Raw genomic sequence first — 20,864 nt, 5'->3', positions numbered from 1 at the left:
TTTTTTTTTTTTTTTTTTGTGGTAAAGGTCAAAAAATCATAAATCTTATGGAGTAATTTATACATGAAGTAACATTTACCATTAACATTAAACAATGTCTCTCCTTAAAAGCTCCACAAACTTTAAGCTCTATGTTTAAGTTTCATATGGGCTAGGCCGAAAGGTGGATCTGTTAGGCATGACATGAAAACGTTCTGGATTGGCATGAACCTGCCAAAGCAGGCTTAGCCCAACCTGATATGAAAGGTATGCTGATAAGTAATGGGTTATAATTTGGCACAAACTTAATACTACTACGACAGGTTGGCCTGCTTCTCAGCTCGTTTATTTTGACTAATCTAACAAAAACTTAAATTTATCAATGAGACCTACTGGCCCGACACAACACAACACGACATAATCATGAATGAACTCCACTTACAACTATTATATATAAGATCAACACGAGCTTGACATGACACGACTATTTCTTGACTCATTTGAATCACAAGCTGTTGAGTATGAAGGACGATGGCTCCGCACATGGGCCAACACAGTACGGCCCGTGCCCATCTTATTCTATACTCGAAGCCTTGGAGGACCTCCACAAAAGAGCCGCCATTTTTCTCTTCCACATCTCTTGATCTCTTCCTCAACAGTCAACAATCACAAAACTGCTCACCGAGTCACAGCCACAATCTCAGAAGCCCCAACATTCCAGAATTCAATTTCTGCTAACTCTTCAGGTATCTCTATATCACTGCCCATTTATAATCTTATGTTTCTGGTATACCAACTGAAATTCATCTGTTAGTAGTATTTCCCCCTCGCCTTATTGACATTCCAGTTGATTGAAATGAAACCCACCAAATATGTAAAAACCCCATTGACAATGGAGTTATCCGATGATTTAATCCATGAAATCTTACTTCGACTGCCCTTAAAATCATTAGGAAGATTCAAATCAGTTTGCAAATTGTGGTTTTCCCTAATTTCAAATCCCGAATTTGCCAAATTACATCTCCAATTTTCAAATCTTATCTCCATAAATAACCCACCATTAATCCTTACATTACAAGATAATAATGTTATATCCTTGTTTAAGTATAAAAGTTGTACTGATATTGCATTGGACCGACAATTTGTTGATGTTTTTGATTGGGGTCGATGTTTTATTGTTGGATCATGTGATGGGATTTTGTGTCTGTACATTAAAAGTAAGGTTAAGTTTGGTGAAGATTTGTTGCATCTTTGGAACCCTGTTACTAACGAAGACAAACAAATTTCATTGTTTGGGGTTAAGGGTTTAACTTACCTTCATGTTGGATCTGCTTGGTTCGGTTATGTACCGTCTTTAAGAGACTATAAGATCATATTAGTGAATACAAGTATTGGGGATAAGCCGGGTTTTGTAAAGCGGATGTATATGTACTCGTTACGTGATCCTAAATGGAGAGAATTGGATGTTACTGATGCAGGATCGTCATTTGCATCAGTTTCCAACTCGGTTCTCTTGAATGAAGCTTTGCATTGTCTTGGTCAGAAATGTATACATAAATTTGATTTGGTTGCGGAAACCTTTGAAAAGGTGCCCTTGTTGATCAAGCCTGATCTTCCGAAACCCCATCAGATTAAGCTTGGTGTCATTGGAGAAAAAAATTGTTTATGTGCTATGTTGGTACATCACTCTGAGGAAGAGAAATGGATGTTCGAGTCGTGGATGTTGGAGGAATATAACAAATGGGATTCTTGGAAAAAGTTGTATAGAATTGACTTGAAGAAGGAGATTGCCAGGAACTACATCGGATTTTTAGGTTTCACATACAATGGCAATTTTTGCATTCGAGAAAAAAATGGACTTAAACTCATTGATCCTTGCGATCCACCTTCATGTGTCATGGTTTGCCGTGGATCAGTATTCGTAGCTATTGATTATGTGGAGAGTCTTGTATCTCCGTTTTCTCTTGATTAAGTTGATCTGAAGTTCAAAATATTCAATCCATTTTAGGAGATCACTTGTGTGTACGGTCTGGAAGGCCAAATCATTTGGAGCAGAACAGAATCTGTAGGAAAAGATTCATCTGGTGAAGCATCTGAATCCACTAGGACAGTCTCAATTAGTTTACTTCAAGTATATACCTCGTCAATCAGACAAGACAGACGATGCTTGGGACTAAATAGAGGAGGTAGTGTCATAAAGAAAGTAATGTATGAAGGAAATACGCCTTCTCTGATTAGATTGTTACATTGTTACAGGACTCCTTATCATACAAAATGCACTATGACAGGGTAGGGAGAAATATCTGAAGATTTTTCTTAAATTCTTCAAATTTGTGTCAATCGTCAATTACTACGGGGTTAGTGCATTGTAGACCAATTTTACTTGTACAATGTCTTCTATTTCTGTAGCTGATAATTTCTACAGAGGTTGAAGTGTTGAATATGATTTGTTATATTTAACAAAGTGCTGCATAATTTTCTGTTTGATTAGTGTCAGTCTGCAATTCAGCTGCTTACAGTAATACTATTTCCTACCTGTTCCAAGTTTACAGCTGAGAAGTACAACACAGAGGCAGCATAACAACTTGCCACTAAAGCTTCGACGTGATTCAGGGTATCATAACACTTTTGAATCAGTTGCCCTGTTTTACAGATTCACAATAACCATATTCATCAAAATGAGTCACCATGCCTGAACCTCGTATGCCTTTGGATGTGATGCCTTTGGAAATCTCACAGCAGTCACGATGCCTGAATCTTGTATCACCTTACTCCTAACTTCTATAGTTCTACTGCAGGTGTTCGAGCTCAGAGAAGTTCAAATGTGAAAAGGCACATCCAATCCTTCAAACAAGAAAGAGGAGCGAGGTTGTTGATGCAAATTATTGAATTCCTAAGTAAACTCGTGACTTAAATCAAATATCCTAATGAAAGCTAAGCGAGATTCTTCTCTTTGGCCTTGGGAAGCATTACCCCACTGAATGTGATATTGACTGAATCTACTAACTGCAAGTCTGCAAGTATAGCTAAATCATTGCCATATTCTATTTTGCCTTGTCACAAGACCTAGAGGCACGAGAACAAGAGAGCAACATGCCAATGTCATACTGCTGCTCATCTATGAATTCTTACACTAATATGTTTAGTTGTACTAATACAATAATAGTGAATATAGTAGCTTGAATTCATACCTCATACATGCACGGAGATTAATCACCCATAAGAAGTAAAAACACATCTAATGAAAAAAGGGTGATACCTCATACATGCACGGAGATTCATCAATAATTGTTCTCACGTAAATAATATATTCATGAAAATATGTAATGGTTTATTATATGAATTTACTATAAATTGAGTGAGGGATAGCTGCTCAAGTGGTTAAAACTTTCTTCCCAGTTTCCATAAGATCTTAAGATTGATTCTCATCCCCGCTTTTGTGGCTCTCTAAGCACCAAAAAAAAAAAAAAACATAAAAAATTACTCCATATTAATTTTATTGTCAATTGACTTTTTGTATAAAAGAAATCATTTTCAGCAGTATTTGATTTCAAATGGTTTGAGTCGGATAGAGTTTATGAATAAAATTTTCGGCTCAAGCGCATTAATGTAAATAAAATTTGATTTCAATTACTTTCGGCTCAAGCGCATTAATGTAAATAAAATTTGATTTCAATTACTTTCGGCTCAAGCGCATTAATGTAAATAAAATTTGATTTCAATTACTTTTCATCCCTCTCCACCCTAATTACTCCAAGCTGTCTGATCTCTAATTTCAAGTCAGTCAACAACTACATACTAACATACAAGTATACATATACACCGTACTCCATTTTTGTTCCAACTTTTGTGCTTCTCACTAGATTTCCCTGCGCTTTCAAATCACTAAAACCAGCTCAGAAATCGTCGAAATCTCAGGTATATTACCGATTTATCGTCGCATTTGCATAATTTGAGGTTTGAATCAATGAATTTCGTTATTTATTTTTTTATTTTTTTTATTTCATTTAATGGGGTATTGGTAATGGGTATTGAAATGGGATTTTTACGATCTTGTTCATGCTTGTACCCAAACTAGCAATATGTTTTAATTTCTGGCCTTTTTTTATTGTAATTTTTATGGGTTATTGTGCAAATGATTAATCTGCTGGGATTGCACTTTCAATTGCTGTTGTAAATTTAATGTTGTTAAATTGATTGAAGTTTGGTTTTGTTTTGATGGATGTTGAAATTTCCAGCTTACTTTAATTAGGGTTTTGATTTTCTTCTTTTTGTAGAACTAATCTTGTTCATGTTTGTACCCAAGCTGTGATTTTTACATTCAATTGAGGTTCTTTGAACTTGCTTTAGAGTTTAGGCAAAGAGAATGAGGTTATACTGATAGTAGACGCATCTTCAATCTTATAGATCATCACTAGCAAATTGCTTTGCAAGATTGTCCTTTTAACGCTGCAATTTTTCAATTGCCTTATTGAATTTCTATTTGGTGGTATGAAGTTCAAGGGAAGGGGGGAAACACAGGAAATAGACAAATGTGGTGGTTTGGTTTGGGCCGGGGAGGAAGGACAGAGAGGTAAGCGAATGATGGCAAAGTTGTGTTGAAAGTAAGGCTTCCAACATTTAAAAAAATATTAGGGTGTGAAATATCAAAGTCCTTGAAATTTTTTGTGGTAGAACATATTGCAGCTCTTTGATGATTGCAATAGATTCATTGTGTTTCTTTATCATGTGGATTGGTAGGTATTTAAAACGAGAATCTCATTTATAGGATGAGGAAAAAGTCAGTGGAAAATTATTTTTGAACTTAATTTGGCTCTAAATAGTAGTGATTTATATAAATCAGCTAACTGGATGAAATCTGATCATCCTTTTTTATTAAGGTACAAAGTTATTTTCTTTTTTTCCCCCTTGTTCTATCAGATGTACATTATGTAAAAATGGGCTTTTGAAGATGATTCGATTGACCTTCAATATTTCCAACAGAAAGAAGAGTGAATGCCGGAATGGGTTAGAGGTGGGTTGCGGTAAAAATAGGGGACTAGGGGAGGCAGCTTTCAGGCCATGGTGGGAGAGTGGGGGCTTGTGAAGAGAAAGGGAAAAGCGTACTTTTATAGGGAATGTAGGATCAGTACTAATTGAAAGTATGCAGTATAAAATCTTTCAAATGAATATATACTTAGATTATGTATGTTTTTGTCAAGATAGATTAACATTTGACAATTTGTTAATTTGTAGACAATCTAAAATATACATATAATGATTGCATGCTTTTTGCTTGCTAGGTACTGTTGTACATTCTGAAAAAATGGTGCACCAACGACAGAAAGACCTTTGACATGACAGCTAAGCCACTTTTTAGCTGTTCTGTTTTATTCTCCTGAAGATCACTTATAAATCACAAAGATGGCAGACAGCCACCATCATCATCACCGGCCACACCGCCTATCAGTCCCGTCACGTCCTGGTGTGCTCACAGGCGTGCGCAACCCTACTCCCTATCCTTTAACCCCGACTCCCACTCCATCTAAAACCCGACTGTCTCAATCTACCAGTGGCATCAGCAACAAATCTTCAATCTCATCCCTATTCCTGGTCCTTTTCTCCCTACGATCTCTCTACCCTCTCCTTCCTTTCCTCCGTTCATCCCCATCCTTCTCTCTATTCCCATTTTCCTTCCTTGTCTCTCTGCTCTCCTTCCTCCTCACTCTCATCTTCTCCCTCTACTCCAAACACCCTCGCATTCCTCTTTTTTCTCTCTCCTCCCTTTCCCAATCCCAAGTTAGGCATCTTCTCTTCAAGTCCCTTATCTTGGCTATTGTCTTCCTCCTCCGATTCCAAGCCCTCCGTTATTGCGGGACTGCAGCCCTGATATTGGCTGAATTGTCTGGAAATATTGCCTTCCGATTCTGGAAGGTTCAGGACTGGGATCGAGATAGAAACTCAAGGGTTTGTGGATTCTTTGCCTTATTTACTGGTCTATTCCTTTTATCTGTCAGTTGGGATCGCATGGATTGTTTCCCTCTTTCTTATAGTAACCTTGATAAGATTCGAAGTTCATTTATGGTGGTTGTTGGTGGTAATTGTCTGAGAATTGTGCCTATGCTACTCCCGTTCTTATCTGGGTTTTTGGGGTGTTATGAGAGGGATTTGATGAACCGGGGGACTATTAGGCAGTTGGGTCGAAAGCGGGTTCAATTGATTTCGTTGTTCTTCACCACTTCGATGCTTTTTTTTCCTGCCATCATTAATATGCTTGTTTTTGAAGCAGAGGGTGGAAGTGTTTCCGTTGTGAATCTGGGTTGGTTGTTGGCAAACACAGTTTTATTTGGTGTCCTCTTGAATGAGTGGAATAATGATGAGAAGTGGGTGAATCCTAGAGAGTCTGAAAAGGAATTTTTCATCACCTTTGTGAGTACACTTGTTTTGGAGCTTGTTTACTTTCCAGAGCTCTCACTTTGGGGATTGTTGATCTGTGGATCATTGCTTTGGGTAGCCATTCAGCAGTTGAACTGGAACCATGCTAGATATGTGGAATTGGGGGCTGAATCTTCAGAAACATTCTCTTCAATGGTAATGAGGCCAATTCGCCACGTATTGAGTGAACGTAAATCTCGTAAAATTGCACTTTTCCTTATGATCAACACTGGCTATATGGTGGTAGAATTTGTTGCTGGTTTTATGAGCAATAGTCTTGGATTGATATCTGATGCTTGTCATATGCTGTTTGATTGTGCTGCACTGGCTATTGGGCTTTATGCTAGTTATATCTCTCGTTTGCCAGCCAATAGCCAGTTTAACTATGGCCGTGGTAGGTTTGAGGTGCTTTCAGGGTATGTTAATGCAGTTCTTTTGGTTTTGGTTGGAGCTCTCATAGTGTTGGAATCATTGGAAAGAATTCTGGATCCTCAAGAGATTTCAACTAATAGTTTACTGGTTGTTTCTGTTGGAGGGCTACTAGTAAATGTTGTGGGTTTAATCTTCTTTCACGAGGAGCATCATCATGCCCATGGAGGGTCTTGCTCTCATTCACACTCCCACTCCCACTCCCACTCTCATACGAGTCACACCCACCTTGACCATGACCATGTTACTGAGGTTAAGCATCAGCATGACCATGTTCACTCTCATGAGGACCATGATCACAGTCATAGTCATGGCCTCCATATTCACTCTCATGGACACAATGATCACACTCATTGTCATGGTCATGCACACCACGATCATGATCATCATGAACACCATGACCATGATCACAGTCATGCAGACCATGATCATGATCATAGTCATGCACACCACGACCACGACCACGACCACAGTCATAGTCATGACCATGATCACTCTTGTGGACACCATGATCAACATCATGAACAGGGTCTTCATATTCACCCTCATCACGATGATAATGATGTATGCAAGAGCATCGCCAAGCTTCCTGGAGCGGACTCATGCAGTCATAGTCATCATCTAGACTCAAAGACTGAATCCTCCCGAAATAAGATGCACCATCACCAACATATTGACCACAACATGGAAGGCATCTTCTTACATGTTCTGGCAGACACTCTGGGGAGTGTTGGAGTTGTGATCTCAACCCTGTTAATCAAATACAAGGGATGGCTTGTTGCAGACCCAGCTTGCTCCATATTCATATCCGTCTTAATCGTATCATCTGTAATACCATTATTGAGGAACTCTGCTGAAATTTTGTTGCAGAGGGTCCCTCGAGCTCATGAACAGGATCTTAGAGCTGCTGTAAATGATGTTATGAAGATTAAAGGGGTTTCAGGGATCCAGAACCTGCATGTCTGGAGCTTGACAAACACAGATGTCATTGGCACTTTACATCTTCGCGTTTCATCAGAAATTGACAAAGCTGCAACCAAATCTCATGTCATGCACACACTTCAGGATGCTGGGGTTAAGGATCTGACGCTTCAGGTAGAAAGTCTCAAGAGTTTGTAGTTGTTATCTGTAAATAGAATAGATATAGACTAGCACATTGGTTATATCTTTGATTCGATCGTACTTTGTTATATTTATAGCAAATTTTGATACAAATGAGATAGTTAACTATGGATATAAGTTTTCGTTGCTGTTTTTACGTAAATTGACTGTAGTATTTGGAAAACTCAGGTCAAAGTGTCAAATCTATACTCCAACTTGGATTCTTGTCATTTTTGGTTCAAAGTGTTTCACTCTATAAAGGTATTGTATGGGCTTGATTGTAGCCCAGAAAACGAGCACTCAATCTTTGCTGGAAGTCTGGAACTGAATATACTTCTAGGGCAAAGATTTGAAGTGGTCTGTAGCTCAATGATTACTCAATAATAATGGCTGGCTGGATTGTTGCATGTATATTTTTCTTTAACTTAATTTATCAAGCTTAGCTTAGCTCAATTTAGCGAAGTTGGATGTACCTTAGGATGTTAAAATTTGGCATTGATTGAATGCATATGGAGTAGATTTCAATAGATTATAAATACTACACATATGCACCTTTTTTTTTAGGAAAATATAATAATACAATATGCAATTTTACAAAATAAATATATGAAAATAAAATAAACCTTAATATCTATGTAATTGTGAATTTGTGATAGCTCCGTTTGATGTGACTTAAGCTAGTAATTGATGTTGCACTTTGGAATACCCAATCCACACCTAGAGTGATTAGGCCTTGTTCGGCAAAATAAGCAATGACAATCTAGTCATTAACTTTTAGTTGATGAACCGGTTACAAAGTAGCTATTGGTCTAGGCAAGAGACATATAGTTCAAAAGGTAATTATAATTTGACAAATGGACATCTATTTTTCAATTACTAATAGTCTAATACTATATACTCATATTAATGCACGAAATGAAAAAAAAAAAATGTACGGAGAATATATGTTCGATAGTTATTGGAGAAATGTTGGATTTTGGGTAGTTATATATATATATGTATATATATATTTTAATTTTCTTAAAAATGAGATATAATATATGAGGATTGAATTTTGGATGTTTAAATGTTTGCAACCCTAACACAATAACACTACTACCATAACCGTCGTACAACCGAACACTTCTATTTTATTTTTCAATTAGGGTTTTGAGTTTTTGACCTACTTAAAACTGTTACCTTGTCGAGCACTCTTTTTTTCTTTTTTGAAGAAACCTTGCCGAGCACTCCTATTTTTTTTCAATTATAGTAATAACCTCTATAAAATCGTCATACAACCAAACACTCTAATTTTATCAATTAGAGTTTTGACCCATTAAAAACGATAACTGCCACCTAACACGACTTAAACAATACCGCTATAAAAGAATCATAATAATTAGATGTCAACTATCGTACTTGTTTAGAGGTTTCCGAAATCAAATTCTCTCTTTTTCTTGATTAATTACTCGTATTACTAAGAGCAAAGAGCATCCCTTGGTATAATTATATAAAGGCATGTTGAGAAAAAAAGGTCGGTTTTTTTCTCATATTTCAGCGCCTCCTGTAGAAACTACAATTAACTCCTTAATATTTTCCTGATTCGCTCTCTTCAGCAGCCATTGTTGCAAACCTCAATTTCACAAACCTAATTTCGGCGTTTTACACGATTGTAAAAATCGAAGGGTGAAAGCAAAATCAGAGAGAAATTTCGCAATTTAGGGCACACTTTTGGAAATTTTTTTAATCGTAAGTTTTTACTTATTTGAATTCGCAAGTTTTAGATTGCGTAGTAGTAGATTTTACATTGTCGTTTCTGTGATTCTTGATTAATCATTTGAATTTTAGTTTGTGTTTTGATTTTGCTGTTAATTTAATTTTTTTATTTTGGATTGTTATATTTGTGGATTAGAATCAATTTAAGGGGTTTTGTTTGATTATGATTTGATTTCAAGGGTTTATATGAATTTGTGCAGAGTTGTGTAAATCGGGAGGATTATAAATGGGAAAAAAAAAGAATATAGTGATAGATGACGATGAGTATTCACTTGGGACTGAGATGTCTGAGGAGTCCCAGGTTACGGAGGAGAAGGTAGTTCCTACTGCTGGTGGGAAGAAGAAGAAGGGAAAGAAGGGAAATTCTAAGGGGGCACAGGGGAGAGTTGAGGAAGACGAGGAGGTTCCGGAAGTAGTGTTTGTTGGGAAGAAGAAGTCGTCGAAGAAAGGTGGTGGTAAGGTGAGTTTTGAGTTGTTAGGGAATGAGGATAATGATGATCAGGGGAAAGATGAGAGTGATGATGAGGATGTATCTATAGTGAGCTTTGCGGGAAAGAAAAAGTCGTCGAAGGGTTCAAAGAAGGGTGGTGGTATGGCTAGTTTTGAGCTATTAGGGGATGAGAATGGTGATGATGATGATGGTGTGGGGAAGAGTCAGAGTGAGGAGGAGGAGGATGTACCTGCTGTGAGCTTTACAGGGAAGAAGAAGCCATCAAAAGGTAAGAAAGGTGGTTTGAAGACAAGTTTTGCAATGTTGGATGATGAGGAGAATGATAAAGATGAGAGTGTTTTAGGTGAAGAGGATGAAGCTCTGGCAGTGAGCTTTGTTGGGAAGAAGAAATCATCTAAAAGTTCAAAGAAGGGTGGGAGTTTGTTCAGTGCTGCGTTGTTGGAAGAAGATGGTGAAGAGGATGGAGTAATTGACGATGAAGCTGACATTGTTGCATTTACTGGTAAAAAGAAGTCATCCAAAAAGAAAGGTAGCAATGCATTGGCTGCTTTAGGAGATGATACCTCCACTAATAATAATGCAGAAGTGGATGACTCTGTGTCTCAAGAAAAGGTCAGTGTGGCAATGCCTGAAACTTCAAAGAATAAGAAGAAGAAAAAAAAGGGTGGAAGGACAACTGAAGAACAGGACGATTTGGATAAGATTTTGGCAGAGCTAGGTGAAGGGCCTGCGGTTTCAAAGCCAGAGCCATCCCCAGCTCCAGTGCAACCATCTCAAGCTGAGAAAGTTGATACACAATTGGAACCTGTTGAGTTGACTGAGGCAACAGGTGAAAAAGAGGGTGAAGATGAAGGAATCGCAGAGTTATCAGCGGCAGCAAAGAAGAAGAAAAAGAAGAAAGAGAAGGAGAAGGAGAAAAAAGCAGCAGCTGCTGCTGAGCAAGAGAAAGAAACAAAAAGTAAAGCAGTGGACAAGAAAGTTCCCAGTTATCTCAAAGGAATGCGAGAGCAACTAGCTAGGCGTCAGGAGGCCGAAGAAAGGCAAAAGAAAGAAGAGGAGGAAAGGTTAAGGAAGGAAGAAGAGGAGCGCCTCAAGCAAGAGGAGCTTTTAAGGCAGGCTGAGGAAGCCAAACTCAGGAAAAAGGAGAAGGATAAGGAAAAGCTTCGGTTGAAGAAGGAGGCTGGTCTGCTGCTTACTGCGAAGCAAAAGGAAGAACAACGTCGGAGAGAAGCAATGAGAAGTCAATTTCTTGCATCTGCTGGAATCAAGCTACCTGCCTCTGACAATGGCGCTCCAACAAAGCGCCCTATATACACAACAAAGAAGTCAAAGTCAAACCGACAAACTAATGGTTCGAAGACTCAAACTATTGATGATACAGAGATTACACAGGAAGCTGTTGGCGATAGCGAATCTGTTGAAACAGAGAAGCTGGATGAGGTTTGCACAATGGATGAAGAGGAGAAGGCTGAAGTTGCTAATGATATAGAAGCAAATGTTGTGGCTGAAGAGGAAGAAGAAGATGATGATGAGGACTGGGATGCGAAAAGTTGGGATGACAATAACCTTTCTTTACCTGTTAAGGGGGCATTTGAAGATGAGGAAGCTGATTCAGGAGCTCAGTCAGTAGTCAAAAAGGAAGTTAAACAGGTCGCCCAATCTGTTTGTGATACTTCTAAACCTGCTGCAGCAGCTAATGAGGCTATATCATCTCAGCCAACTAAAGGCCAGACTGCTCACATTAAGCAGAAACATACTGACTCTGCAGGAAAGAAATCAAGTTCAGATATTCAGGCTAATAACAGTGAAGGAAATCTTAGGTCTCCAATATGCTGTATAATGGGTCATGTTGACACTGGTAAAACCAAGTTGCTTGATTGTATCAGACATACTAATGTTCAGGAAGGTGAAGCTGGTGGTATTACACAACAAATTGGAGCAACATACTTCCCTGCTGAAAACATTCGAGAAAGGACCAGGGAATTGAAGGCTGATGCAAAGCTGAACGTCCCAGGTCTTCTTGTTATTGACACCCCAGGGCATGAATCTTTCACCAACTTGCGATCACGGGGTTCTGGGCTGTGTGATATTGCTATCTTGGTTGTGGACATCATGCATGGCTTGGAACCGCAGACAATTGAGTCACTTAACCTTTTGAGGATGAGAAATACTGAGTTTATTGTGGCCTTGAACAAGGTGAGCTGATTTACACAGTCCTTTTTTTCATAGACACTCGCATTTTCTTTTTCTATTTAACTAAGATTGTTTGCTTTCTCTTCCAATTTGCAGGTGGACCGGCTTTATGGGTGGAAAACATTGCGCAATGCACCAATTGTGAAGGCTCTGAAACAGCAATCCAAGGATGTGCAAAATGAGTTTAATATGAGGGTCACATCGGTAATCAAACTTCTATAAATTTCGCTGATATATTGCTAAATTCTTTTTGTTGTGACTGCTTTTCTGCGGATACTCTGCAGGTAATTACCCAGTTTAAGGAACAGGGTTTAAATACTGAATTGTACTATAAAAACAAAGATATGGGTGAAACATTCAACATTGTTCCAACCAGCGCAATAAGGTTGGATGTGTTTTTGATTTAACTTCATGCTGTTCCACAATCATGGGCTATTTCTGAGAAATAATAATACTAACATGCCAATTTTCCTTTAAAATTACTATTGTGATGGTCTTCTTTTGGATGCATAACAGTGGGGAAGGTGTTCCTGATTTGCTATTGCTATTAGTACAGTGGTCACAAAAGACTATGATTGAGAAGCTTACCTTCAAAAATGAACTTGAGGTATTGTTTTTGGTTTATATATGTTGAGGTTTTGTTTTTGGATATATATATAGAGTTGACTTGGACATTGAGTTGAATTGTTGAGCATGAAATTTTGCAGTGTACTGTACTGGAGGTTAAGGTCGTTGAAGGTCACGGAACAACCATTGATGTTGTATTGGTCAATGGTGTTCTTCATGAAGGGGACCAAATTGTTGTTTGTGGCATGCAGGTAGGCTGTTGTTGCATTCGATTTGAGCTCACATCCTTGTAATGCTCGCAACGATTATATGTGACTTTTGCCTGTTTGTTCATTGCAGGGCCCTATTGTTACCACCATCCGTGCTCTGCTGACACCTCATCCAATGAAGGAGCTTAGAGTCAAGGTATGTCTTATTTTTGTCAGATTTACCATTTATCGAATGTTGCTCTAATAGTGAATTAGAAGGGAAAGAAAATGCATTGACTGTGGTTTAGGTGGTCTTTCAGTGTCAAACATTTGAGATTTTTTTCCATTGAAAATTAAAAGTATCGAATTCCTCACATACGTTGCTCTGAGCCCTTCTACACACCTTAAAAAGCAGGACCATTTTAGAGACGTCCTACTTTTTAAGGTGGGTTTTTGTTTGTGCTATGGCGCTAATTGAGCCACTGTTGTGCTAGCATAGGCTTGGAGAGCTTATGATACATTGATACTCATAAGCACTTTTAGGATGTGGATTTTTCTTATGAAAGTTGGAATTGAGCTAAAATCCATGTTTATATAGTATAAAAATAATTGCGGTTGCTAGTGATTGGTATTGTGAAGTTAGGATGTGGTTTCTTGCAAGTGTTACAGTAGTCTTCTAGGCCTTAATTATCTGTTGAGAGTAGGTTTAAAAAGTTTCTGGTTTAATTTTTCTTATCTGTTGGCAAAAAATGGACTTTTCATTGGACACCCATTTGCTCATCTTGGGTTACATAACAGAGATTATTTATGTCTACAACTAATATTGCGGCATGATTTAACATCTGTCACAGAATAGCAAATTTTAGACCGTCGCAGAAAAACTTTAATGTGATTGATGACTCTTTATACAATGACTATTGTAACTTCGATATTTTCCTGGAACCCAACAATAAGGTAAAAATTAATTTCTAACTAGGAGATGAAGGCTACAACTACAGAGATTCATGTAGGGTTGTTCAAATTCAATATCAGCTAGGTAACTCTGTCATAAATCTAAATCTAGTAGATTAAAATAATGGTGTAGGCCATGTAGCCCACTCTCTCTTCCTTTCCCAGGATACTGATTGGAAATATATGTTTAATTGTCCATGGTGATTGATAATGGATGCCCTTCCAGTTTTGCAATTTGTATCAATGAGACAAGGGCAACTAAATGCCCCCTTCTGTTTGGATCCTACAGCATATGGTTTCCAGCTTTCTGTTTTCTTTTTTGATAGTTGGATGAGTTATTTTCTCAATCCCTCTGCTGCTTGTATGACACAGGGAACATATCTGCATCATAAACAAATCAAGGCGGCACAGGGGATTAAAATTTCTGCACAGGTGATTTTTGTTAGTTTTTTGGAATTGAAACGCATTTTGAATTGCTTCAAGGCATAAGCTACATTGTGAATGTCATTAGCATGTCAAATTATGAACTTTTTATTTGATACTCCTCCACACAGGGTCTTGAGCATGCTATTGCTGGGACTGGCTTGTATGTTGTGGGACCTGATGATGACCTTGAGGAGATAAAAAGATCAGCCATGGAAGACATGGAGTCTGTATTGAACCGGATAGAGAAGACTGGAGAGGGGGTCTGTGTGCAAGCATCTACCCTCGGATCATTGGAAGCATTGTTGGAATTTTTGAAATCACCAGCTGTAAACATTCCTGTTAGTGGCATAAGTATAGGCCCTGTGCACAAGAAGGATGTTATGAGGGCAAGTGTCATGCTTGAGAAGAAGAAAGAGTATGCGACAATTTTGGCATTTGATGTCAAGGTCACAACCGAGGTAGAGGAATTTGCAGAAGATACTGGTGTTAAGATCTTTAAGGCTGATATCATATATCATTTGTTTGATCAATTCAAAGCGTACATTGATGGTATCAAGGAGGAGAAGAAAAAGGAAGCTGCTGAGGAGGCAGTCTTTCCTTGTGTACTCAAGATTATGCGTGATTGCGTATTCAACAAAAAGGATCCTATTGTCTTGGGGGTGGATGTTATTGAAGGGGTTCTAAAGGTACGTTTTATTGTCGATTTCTCTAAGAAAAATAGGAAGAAAAAACACATATTTCCGGTATTTCTAGTTTTGTCATTTTATTTTGTGTTGAGCTAAGGTCATCGTACATGTTTTATTTTTAGTGTAAAGCGATATTGGTGCATTCTGCAGTGTAGGTTTCAATAAGACTTTTCAGAAGCTCAGAATATTGGACATGCAAAAGCAAAATTTATTGCTCTTTTTTGAATAAATTGAAGAATAAAGCACGTACTTCTGGGTTTTCTGATTTTGTCATTTGATATTGTGTCAAGCTAAGGTCATTGAACACGTTGTATTTAGAGTGTTGAGCATTTTTTGTGAATTCAGTAGTCAGGTTTCTGTAGGATTTATTAGAATCTTCATTATAAAGCTATGTTTCTTGGTAAAACTGCCTTCGTTTGGGTCTTGATACCTAAGCTTTTTACACTATGAATTTTGATTTGTCCTTTTTAAGTTGGGATCCTGCTGGTAGGATACTTTTTTTTTTCCTTCTATATGTGCTGCTGCTTGAATTATATTGCTCTTCAGAGATATGATTAGTTTCTTGTGATCACTGTTCCCAGTTGTGGCTGCTAAATAAATTTATAACTGTGAATTAAGGTGTGATTTTACTTTCTTTAGTTCTTTGATTACTATTGAAAGAGGTTTTAAAATTGATGTAAGAGGTAAATCCTCCCCCTAGAGCATTAGTTGTAGATCATTGTCGAATTTTGTTCAAAAACTTTGCATAACTTGAGCCTGAACAGCCTGTCTTTTATTTATCCTCACACGTGTCAATTAGGAGTTGTTTTTTTTTTCCTTACTGTTTTGTAGACTTATTGTCTTGGTTAATTATATCAAATACAGTGTCACATCATGATGTGAATTATGAATCTCATCTTTGTAGCTTTATTGGACTTATCTTAGGTGTTTTGGGCCTATAAGTAGGTTCCAAACTTTGGCTATTTTAGCTTATTAACAAATTTTTCATCATGGTATTATTTTTTAAAAGGTTAATATAGTTTCTTGACTTCATTTTCATCTTGGAGTAGCGAACAAGGCAATGCTAGATCTAAATAAGTAAATATAAGCCTAGGGCTGTATATTGAAGGGAGAATGATTTTGTCATTATTATTGAGTTGAGCTTATAATTTTTTTACGCTTGGGTTGGGATAATTAATATCATCTTTGTAATTGTTACTCAATTCATTTTATTCATAAAAATACGCATCATGCCAAGTAGGTTTTTGTCTTCTAGTTGTTTTAATCTTTTATCAGGCTCTTGTACTGATTGTGGGTTTGGATTGCAGATGGGAACACCAATCTGTGTTCCTTCAAAGGACTTTATAGACATTGGGCGTATTGCTTCCATTGAAATTAATAAAAAACCAATTGAGTCAGCGAAGAAAGGCCAACAAGTTGCCATTAAGGTCTGTTTTTGTTTTCCCTTTAGCCTTTACTGTTTATTTATTTACTACATTTTTTTTCTTTTTTTTTCGGGGGGTGGGGGCGGTGGGGGTACAGAGGATTTGTCTAGTTATCTAGTAGTGATTCTTGTGGAGGTAGGTTTTATTTTTCTGGTTGACTCATTGAGAGGCGTAGAAGTTTGGATTCTTGGAAAGAAAAAAGCAGGATGTTTGAGAGGACAGAATAACAATTGTTAGCATGAGAACTGTGCTCCAGCAATGGTTTTGGCTAACGATGATTGAAAAAACAATGGTATAAGGAATGCCAGAGGAGGTGGAACCTAAGTAAAGGGTAGTTGTTTTATGTTCTGGTTTCTTAAGATTATATGCTTTGTGATTTACAGATTGTGGGTACCAACCCTGAAGAGCAGCAAAAGATGTTTGGAAGACACTTTGATATCGAAGATGAGCTTGTTAGCCATATTTCCAGAAAATCTATTGATGTGCTCAAAGCTAATTACAAGGTGAGTAAATAATTTGTTACACATTCATCAGTACCAACATGCATGCTGATGCTAACTGAAATTATCCTTTCCAGAAAGATGAGTCTATGCCTAATGAGAATTGGAGGTTGCTTGTTAAATTGAAGAATCTGTTTAAGATACAGTAAGCTTCCATTGCTGCTCCTGTACTATTCCGACATTTTTGTGTAGATAAGCGAGTCTTACATGGAGCTGAAGTTTCAACTTGAAGTACAAAGTTGGTTGTTGGATACCAACTCAGGTTCTCTTCTTGGCTGGTTCTCTTCCCATTTTTATTAATGGCTGGAGATATGCTCGCTGTCATCGGAGTTTTGTCACCCTTCAATTTACTACATCGAAAGCTAATGGAGCTAGATGCTGGGAACTGATTGGCGTCCTTTTTGGCGTCGAGACAGAATGAGATAACTCTGATCAATACCTCAGGCATTTGCCTTGTATTTTTTTAATCTTTTGCAGTTTTCTGGATAGAGAGGGAAGGGGGGGTTGCGTTTATGAGTGATTTACATATTATGATATTTGCTGTTCGATGTTTTTGAATAACTATTTGCTTTAGAATAAAAGATTACTTTCACGAAGAATCTTAGGTTGTTTTCTTGGCTAAACATTATCCACCAGTCCCTGCTGCAATGGTACGATAATTACAGCACTAATTTTAAAGGAAAAGTTTTAGGAATTAATACCAACAATTTTTTTCTATAAACAAGACAAAATGGCTCAGCCCAACTAGCCCATTGTTCTTATCGCCTGTTCAGGAGCCTAGACAATAGGTCTTAGCTGCACCAGCTAAGGCCCTATAAAATGAACATTAGTGTGTAGCTAAGAATGTGCGGAGCCTGCCTTAAACAAGTTCCGCAAACATGGAATTCCAATCTTTTTTGTTGTTGCTTGGATTAGGTTTCAAAAGAGCAGGGTGACAACATAGAAGCAACTGTCATGGTTTTCCCTGTCCCTGGTGAGCCTCAAATCAGCTTCATATGTTGTTCTGTTATGATTAAGTCTGTATTCTGTTCAAAACAATATTTTCCTGACATTTATGTAATCCAAATGAGCCAACGACGTCAAACACATTCCTCCCTTCGACACTGAAGTGCGCTTTGTAGATGCAAAGTATATCACCATCAACTTGGTAATTTGAACACACTAAAAAAAAAAAAAAAAGCAAACATATCAATGAGGAGAATTCAGGGTTTTAAAAGAATGACAGAGATAAGTCCATACTTGTATGTATGAGAAAGCCAAGGAATATTATTGTTGTTTCATTATATGATTAAAAAATAAAAGGTTTACAATAAGGTACTGGTTCAAAAGCAATGCACCATTTCTAGAGCAGTAGGGGGAAAACAAATTTGCTTATGAAACTAAATAATCTTGTACAGATACATTTAGATTCCGTTGATACTGCTGTATTATTTCAGCTTGTAACAGATCTACAGTATTTTCAGTTGTGAAGTTTTGACAGCACAAATAAAATCATGGTTGAGCTATGGCAGAACTCTTTTCTAGGAAGTTTCTAATTTAATAATGTTTGGCTTCCACCATCCTCAAATCTCCCCCAAGATGCGCGATCCACCATCATCACATCGCTGCACTTGGCTGCTAGGTAAACCAGGTCTTCAACTAGGTAAAGGATTGAAGTTTAGGCTCAATCATGAAACCTTTGATCGCGAATCCAACTTCTTTTGTGTGGCATCGGCAATGCAATGAAAATTCTGCCTCTCCAATAGAGCCTTTAGGGTGTGTCTTGAACTCGCCTATAGGGACTTTAAACCATTTATTTCTTGGTTTGTCATTCAAGTTTTGCTCGTGCTCCTGAAATTTAACATTAGGAAGGAATAGTAGAGAACGGACAGAGATCTTCTCTTTGTCATTCAAGTTTTGCTTGTGCTTTTGAAATTTGACATCAGGAAGTAGTAGAGAACGGGCAACCACCTTTTCTAGCATGGCCACATAAGTGAATGTATATGTTACATTTGGAGATAGATCATCGATTCCGATTATTCCACGCACATGAAGCTCAGATTCTGAAGATTTTAGTTTCACCACTTTGATTAATGCACCATCTCTGCAGCATAAGAACAACAGAAGTGAAACTTTAATTAGATATCAACCTTGCAATGACTATCATTCAAACATGTAGAACACATTTTCCTTCCTTGATAGATACCTGTCTTTAGTTTCAGTACATTCGCAATTATCTATTATATCATCCCACTCTGGCAAACCATCACAATCCACGTTTGTTGTTAAGGCGAGGCCTGCCACATACACCATGAAGCAATTATATGGGCAGTCCCCTTGCTTCACAATCCAGAACTTCTGTTTTTCAATCAATAACAGGAACTGAATTAACAAAACATACAACATCGAAGCCTTAATCCCATTGATGGGTTCGGCTACATGAAGATGAAATTTAAAAATTTTAGCTATTATTTTAGAGGGGAACAAATAGAAAATTTAGGAGCTGAAGAGTCTGAAGCCTGTCTAGTATTCAGAATGGTTGAAGAACTTGCCTTCATTTTGTTTTTCAGAAAGATCCCAGCAGTGAGCTGCTCATAGATCTTGTGAATGGAAGACATGTCAACTTGAGTGTCAGACTGCTCAATGATGGCTTCAACATTATGAGGCAGCCTAAGCCTTTGCTGCGACCATCCATACATCCTAGCTTGTTCGCCAAATTGTTTGGGCAGTCCAAAAAATTCAAGTTGTTGGAGGGTGGTGACATACACCAAACCTTGAGGAAACTGTTGTAGCATCTGACATTTTAAGATCTCAAGCTTCTTAAGCCTAGGCATCGCCCCCTTCTCTATCTCCCACGTGTCCAAGTTCTGAAGGTCTCCAAGGTAGAGTTCTTCAAGCTGAGGAAAGGAACCACGGTTGCAAGTGAATGTTGTTCCCGTGTAAGAGTTTGACAATCTTAGAAGCTTTAGGTGGGCTAATGCTCCAGCAACTACCATAACATCCTCATTCTTTAGAGCACTATTCTTCAATTCCAGTATTAAAAGATTAGGTGGCAATAACAGAGACAGCTTCTCTACCTTAATTTTTCCAACCAATACCAGTTCATCTAGGTGTTGATTCTGAGAGAGAGCGTGATTTACATGTTTTAAGGCCACACCAAAGTTCCATTTACAGTGGAATTTATGAAGCCGATCAGACACAAGGCTTGGGCAATCAAAGACAGCTTCCAAATTATTTTCGGTTGACACAACCACCTTCAACTTACTTAAAGTTGGGCTTAGTCTTAGCATCTCTTGTGAAAACCAATCACTCCCTCCACATTTAACACCCCAGAGTATTTGCAAGTTTTTTAGAGCACTCAACTGTAGTTTTTCAAGAGTCCAAGGGCAATCAATTGGCAAAAATAGATGCCTCAGTAGCTTAAGCTTGCAAAAGACATTAGGAATTTTGACAGTTGTATTAGAGTAGTCAATATTCCTGTAGTCCAAAGTCAGTAAATTTCTTAATTTACCAATTGATGCAGGGAGTTCTGTGATATTAGAAGCCCGAATTCCCAGATACCTCAAGTGTATTAAGCTCCCGATTTGTGTAGGCAAAGCTCCAGTGGGAGTCTTAATTCCCCAAATGTTCTGGATTGGCATGAACCTGCCAAAGCAGGCTTAGCCCAACCTGATATGAAAGGTATGCTGATAAGTAATGGGTTATAATTTGGCACAAACTTAATACTACTACGACAGGTTGGCCTGCTTCTCAGCTCGTTTATTTTGACTAATCTAACAAAAACTTAAATTTATCAATGAGACCTACTGGCCCGACACAAC

General features: G+C 37.9%; 4 protein-coding genes across 4 annotated transcripts; 3 read left to right on the top strand and 1 right to left on the bottom strand.

The window, feature by feature from the left end:
- The first annotated feature begins 398 nt into the window (after window positions 1–398).
- On the top strand, window positions 399–3,450 carry LOC110727135. The gene is made up of 2 exons (XM_021906678.1): window positions 399–725; window positions 1,458–3,450. Exons 1-2 carry the CDS (start codon window positions 455–457, stop codon window positions 1,949–1,951), a joined length of 765 nt encoding a protein of 254 aa, XP_021762370.1. The 5' UTR covers window positions 399–454; the 3' UTR covers window positions 1,952–3,450.
- Window positions 3,451–3,597: 147 nt separating this feature from the next.
- Window positions 3,598–8,330, top strand: LOC110727126. Its single transcript, XM_021906668.1, has 2 exons — window positions 3,598–3,897; window positions 5,262–8,330. The coding sequence occupies exon 2, from the start codon at window positions 5,383–5,385 to the stop codon at window positions 7,939–7,941; it is 2,559 nt and encodes an 852-aa protein (XP_021762360.1). The 5' UTR covers window positions 3,598–3,897; window positions 5,262–5,382; the 3' UTR covers window positions 7,942–8,330.
- A 1,020-nt stretch (window positions 8,331–9,350) lies between these two features.
- LOC110727073 (eukaryotic translation initiation factor 5B-like) lies at window positions 9,351–17,663 on the top strand. The gene is made up of 12 exons (XM_021906614.1): window positions 9,351–9,651; window positions 9,879–12,325; window positions 12,419–12,526; window positions 12,607–12,707; window positions 12,839–12,929; window positions 13,030–13,140; window positions 13,229–13,294; window positions 14,401–14,460; window positions 14,583–15,140; window positions 16,448–16,567; window positions 16,948–17,067; window positions 17,142–17,663. The coding sequence occupies exons 2-12, from the start codon at window positions 9,905–9,907 to the stop codon at window positions 17,211–17,213; spliced, it is 3,828 nt and encodes a 1,275-aa protein (XP_021762306.1). The 5' UTR covers window positions 9,351–9,651; window positions 9,879–9,904; the 3' UTR covers window positions 17,214–17,663.
- A 463-nt stretch (window positions 17,664–18,126) lies between these two features.
- LOC110727104 (disease resistance protein RPP8-like) lies at window positions 18,127–20,811 on the bottom strand. Its single transcript, XM_021906652.1, has 3 exons — window positions 19,596–20,811; window positions 19,250–19,401; window positions 18,127–19,147 (listed from the first exon to the last, which is right to left on the bottom strand). The coding sequence occupies exons 1-3, from the start codon at window positions 20,682–20,684 to the stop codon at window positions 18,703–18,705; spliced, it is 1,686 nt and encodes a 561-aa protein (XP_021762344.1). The 5' UTR covers window positions 20,685–20,811; the 3' UTR covers window positions 18,127–18,702.
- Window positions 20,812–20,864: the final 53 nt, after the last annotated feature.

Source organism: Chenopodium quinoa, unplaced genomic scaffold (assembly GCF_001683475.1).
Source record: "Chenopodium quinoa cultivar QQ74 unplaced genomic scaffold, ASM168347v1, whole genome shotgun sequence".
Classification (NCBI taxonomy): Eukaryota; Viridiplantae; Streptophyta; class Magnoliopsida; order Caryophyllales; family Amaranthaceae; genus Chenopodium; species Chenopodium quinoa.
Note: the sequence above shows the minus strand (reverse complement) of the source record. Positions and strands in the feature narration are given on the sequence as shown.

What these genes read in the sequence shown, in the direction of transcription:
- LOC110727126 (XM_021906668.1), top strand. Translation starts at nt 5,383, where the DNA reads ATGGCAGACAGCCACCATCATCATCACCGGCCACACCGCCTATCAGTC.
- LOC110727104 (XM_021906652.1), bottom strand. Translation starts at nt 20,684, where the DNA reads ATGCCAATCCAGAACATTTGGGGAATTAAGACTCCCACTGGAGCTTTG. An exon ending in TTCTGAAAAACAAAATGAAG is followed by an intron (nt 19,402 to 19,595) that starts GCAAGTTCTTCA and finishes ATTGAAAAACAG; the next exon opens with AAGTTCTGGATTGTGAAGCA. An exon ending in TGTACTGAAACTAAAGACAG is followed by an intron (nt 19,148 to 19,249) that starts GTATCTATCAAG and finishes CTTATGCTGCAG; the next exon opens with AGATGGTGCATTAATCAAAG.
- LOC110727073 (XM_021906614.1), top strand. Translation starts at nt 9,905, where the DNA reads ATGGGAAAAAAAAAGAATATAGTGATAGATGACGATGAGTATTCACTT. An exon ending in TTGTTGTTTGTGGCATGCAG is followed by an intron (nt 13,141 to 13,228) that starts GTAGGCTGTTGT and finishes TGTTCATTGCAG; the next exon opens with GGCCCTATTGTTACCACCAT. An exon ending in GGATTAAAATTTCTGCACAG is followed by an intron (nt 14,461 to 14,582) that starts GTGATTTTTGTT and finishes TCCTCCACACAG; the next exon opens with GGTCTTGAGCATGCTATTGC.
- LOC110727135 (XM_021906678.1), top strand. Translation starts at nt 455, where the DNA reads ATGACACGACTATTTCTTGACTCATTTGAATCACAAGCTGTTGAGTAT. An exon ending in AATTTCTGCTAACTCTTCAG is followed by an intron (nt 726 to 1,457) that starts GTATCTCTATAT and finishes TTACTGATGCAG; the next exon opens with GATCGTCATTTGCATCAGTT.